The following is a 1,793-nucleotide window of genomic DNA, read 5'->3' as shown; positions in this document are numbered from 1 at the left end:
AGTAAGGGTAGCATTAGCATTGTGAGTAAACATTAGCTTTTCTTTTTTTTTATTTCAGTAAGAGGTTTTTATTTAATAGAATTTTTGGACAAAAAAATCACAATATATCGCCTTGTTTACAGTATCGCAATATATCGTATCGTGACCCCTCTGTTATGATAWGTATCGTATCGCCAAATTCTTGCCAATACACAGGCCTAGTAACAAAGAAAAGTTAAGATTTATCGCCATGGATATGTTAGTATTATATAGAGGGAGTCGGTGCGTCTCATTGAGAGCTGATGATCTTACTGGGAACAAAATAGCTTTAATTTTCCAAGTTACTCAGAAAAGGGTTACAGTGCAGTTTTTGCCAATATCTTTAGGAATTATTTCTGTTTTTAAAGTGCTTCTGACATCAAGTTTTTGCAACAACATGAATACATTTTTGGAAAGATAACATTGATAACATATTGCAAAAAAATATTTTACGCCTCTGTGACGAACGGTTGTTGAGATATTTGCATGTGAAGAAACAGGAAGTGATGTCAAAGAGGAATGTCTGCACGTAAACAAGGCATTGTTAAAATAGCCGACAACTCAGACTGCAGAGAAGAATCTGATGTTTTAGGTTATTTTGAGTCTATCAGAGAGTTGAAGAAAAGTCAGAGTTCAAATTGTTTCAATTAATAAAGACCAAAAAGTTTTTCTTAAAGAGTTCCCCTTTGATGTCACTTCCTGTTTCACTTTGGCTGTTCAGAAGAAAAGCTGCCAGTTATGGGACAAAATAGGTAAAATCATGTGTTTTATGCAAAGTGTCTTAAATACAAAGATGTTTTCTTTGACTTTTTGCATTTGAAAGATTTTAACGTCGCAGGAACTTTAAGGGGGCGTGGCTTAATTACACCTTACGCCGTTGGCAAATGTTTGGCTTTAAATTCCACATATTTCAGCCCATCAGCACGCAATTCGCTATGGTCGATCCTAATCTACCCCCACTACTGTAATGCAGACCAGTTTTTGAAGGGCGTGGCCTAATCAGACTTCATGCGTTTTCTTTTTGGCGTTTTTATTACAAAACGTAAAAAACAAGAACAAACCGTACTCAGATTCATTCAAGACCTTTTTTATTTTTAACTGTTTCCTTTTTTTTTTCCACAGGGAGATTTCCTTCACCAGGCAGCTGCAGAAACAATCCCCCAAGCTGTCCTATTACTACCTGGGCTTTTACATCCACTCCTGCCCCAAGATGCGATATAAGGTACGCCTTTTTTCTGATTTTTGAATCAGATTTCAGTGAGTTGGGACATTTTTACATTGTATATATCAGAGTTTGGAGAACCATGACAGAAGTGCTTATTTATTTCTTTGTAACTGATGGAGCAAAGTTAGGTCTGGTGGAGATGCTCGATATTGACTTTTTGCTGATATTGTTCAACAATTAATTTTCGATTCCAATATTAACTGATATCACAAACTGATATTAAGATGACATCACATATCTCCTGTCAGGGACATTATGTCTGCTTTTTGATACCCCACTGGATGCTAGGGGTGTAAGAAAATATCGATACACTGAAATATCACGATATTTCATTTCCCGATACTATATCAATATTCTAAAGCCCTGTATCGATTTTTTTATTAAGGTTTAAAATGTCACCTTTCCTGCCAGCCGTTCATTTTTATGTTGTAGTTCAGCCTCTGACCACTAGTTGGCAGCAGTGAGCCAGCCACTTGGCTCCTCCACAGCTTGAGCGCCAGAGGATAAGAGAGCATTAGCATTGTGAGTAAACATCAGCTTCATGCTCCGA

General features: G+C 36.9%; 1 protein-coding gene across 5 annotated transcripts in view; it reads left to right on the top strand.

Moving 5' to 3' along the window:
- ate1 (arginyltransferase 1) overlaps positions 1–1,793 on the top strand; it is an 86,324-nt gene that overhangs the window by 48,299 nt on the left and 36,232 nt on the right. For all 5 annotated transcript variants that reach the window (XM_014021158.1, XM_014021157.1, XM_014021156.1 and 2 more), the window contains one exon: positions 1,141–1,240. In XM_014021158.1, the coding sequence (XP_013876612.1) occupies positions 1,141–1,240 (100 nt within the window). The remainder of the gene's footprint in view (positions 1–1,140; positions 1,241–1,793) is intronic.

Source organism: Austrofundulus limnaeus, unplaced genomic scaffold (genome assembly GCF_001266775.1).
Source record: "Austrofundulus limnaeus strain Quisiro unplaced genomic scaffold, Austrofundulus_limnaeus-1.0 Scaffold280, whole genome shotgun sequence".
NCBI lineage: Eukaryota > Metazoa > Chordata > Actinopteri > Cyprinodontiformes > Rivulidae > Austrofundulus > Austrofundulus limnaeus.
Note: the sequence above shows the minus strand (reverse complement) of the source record. Positions and strands in the feature narration are given on the sequence as shown.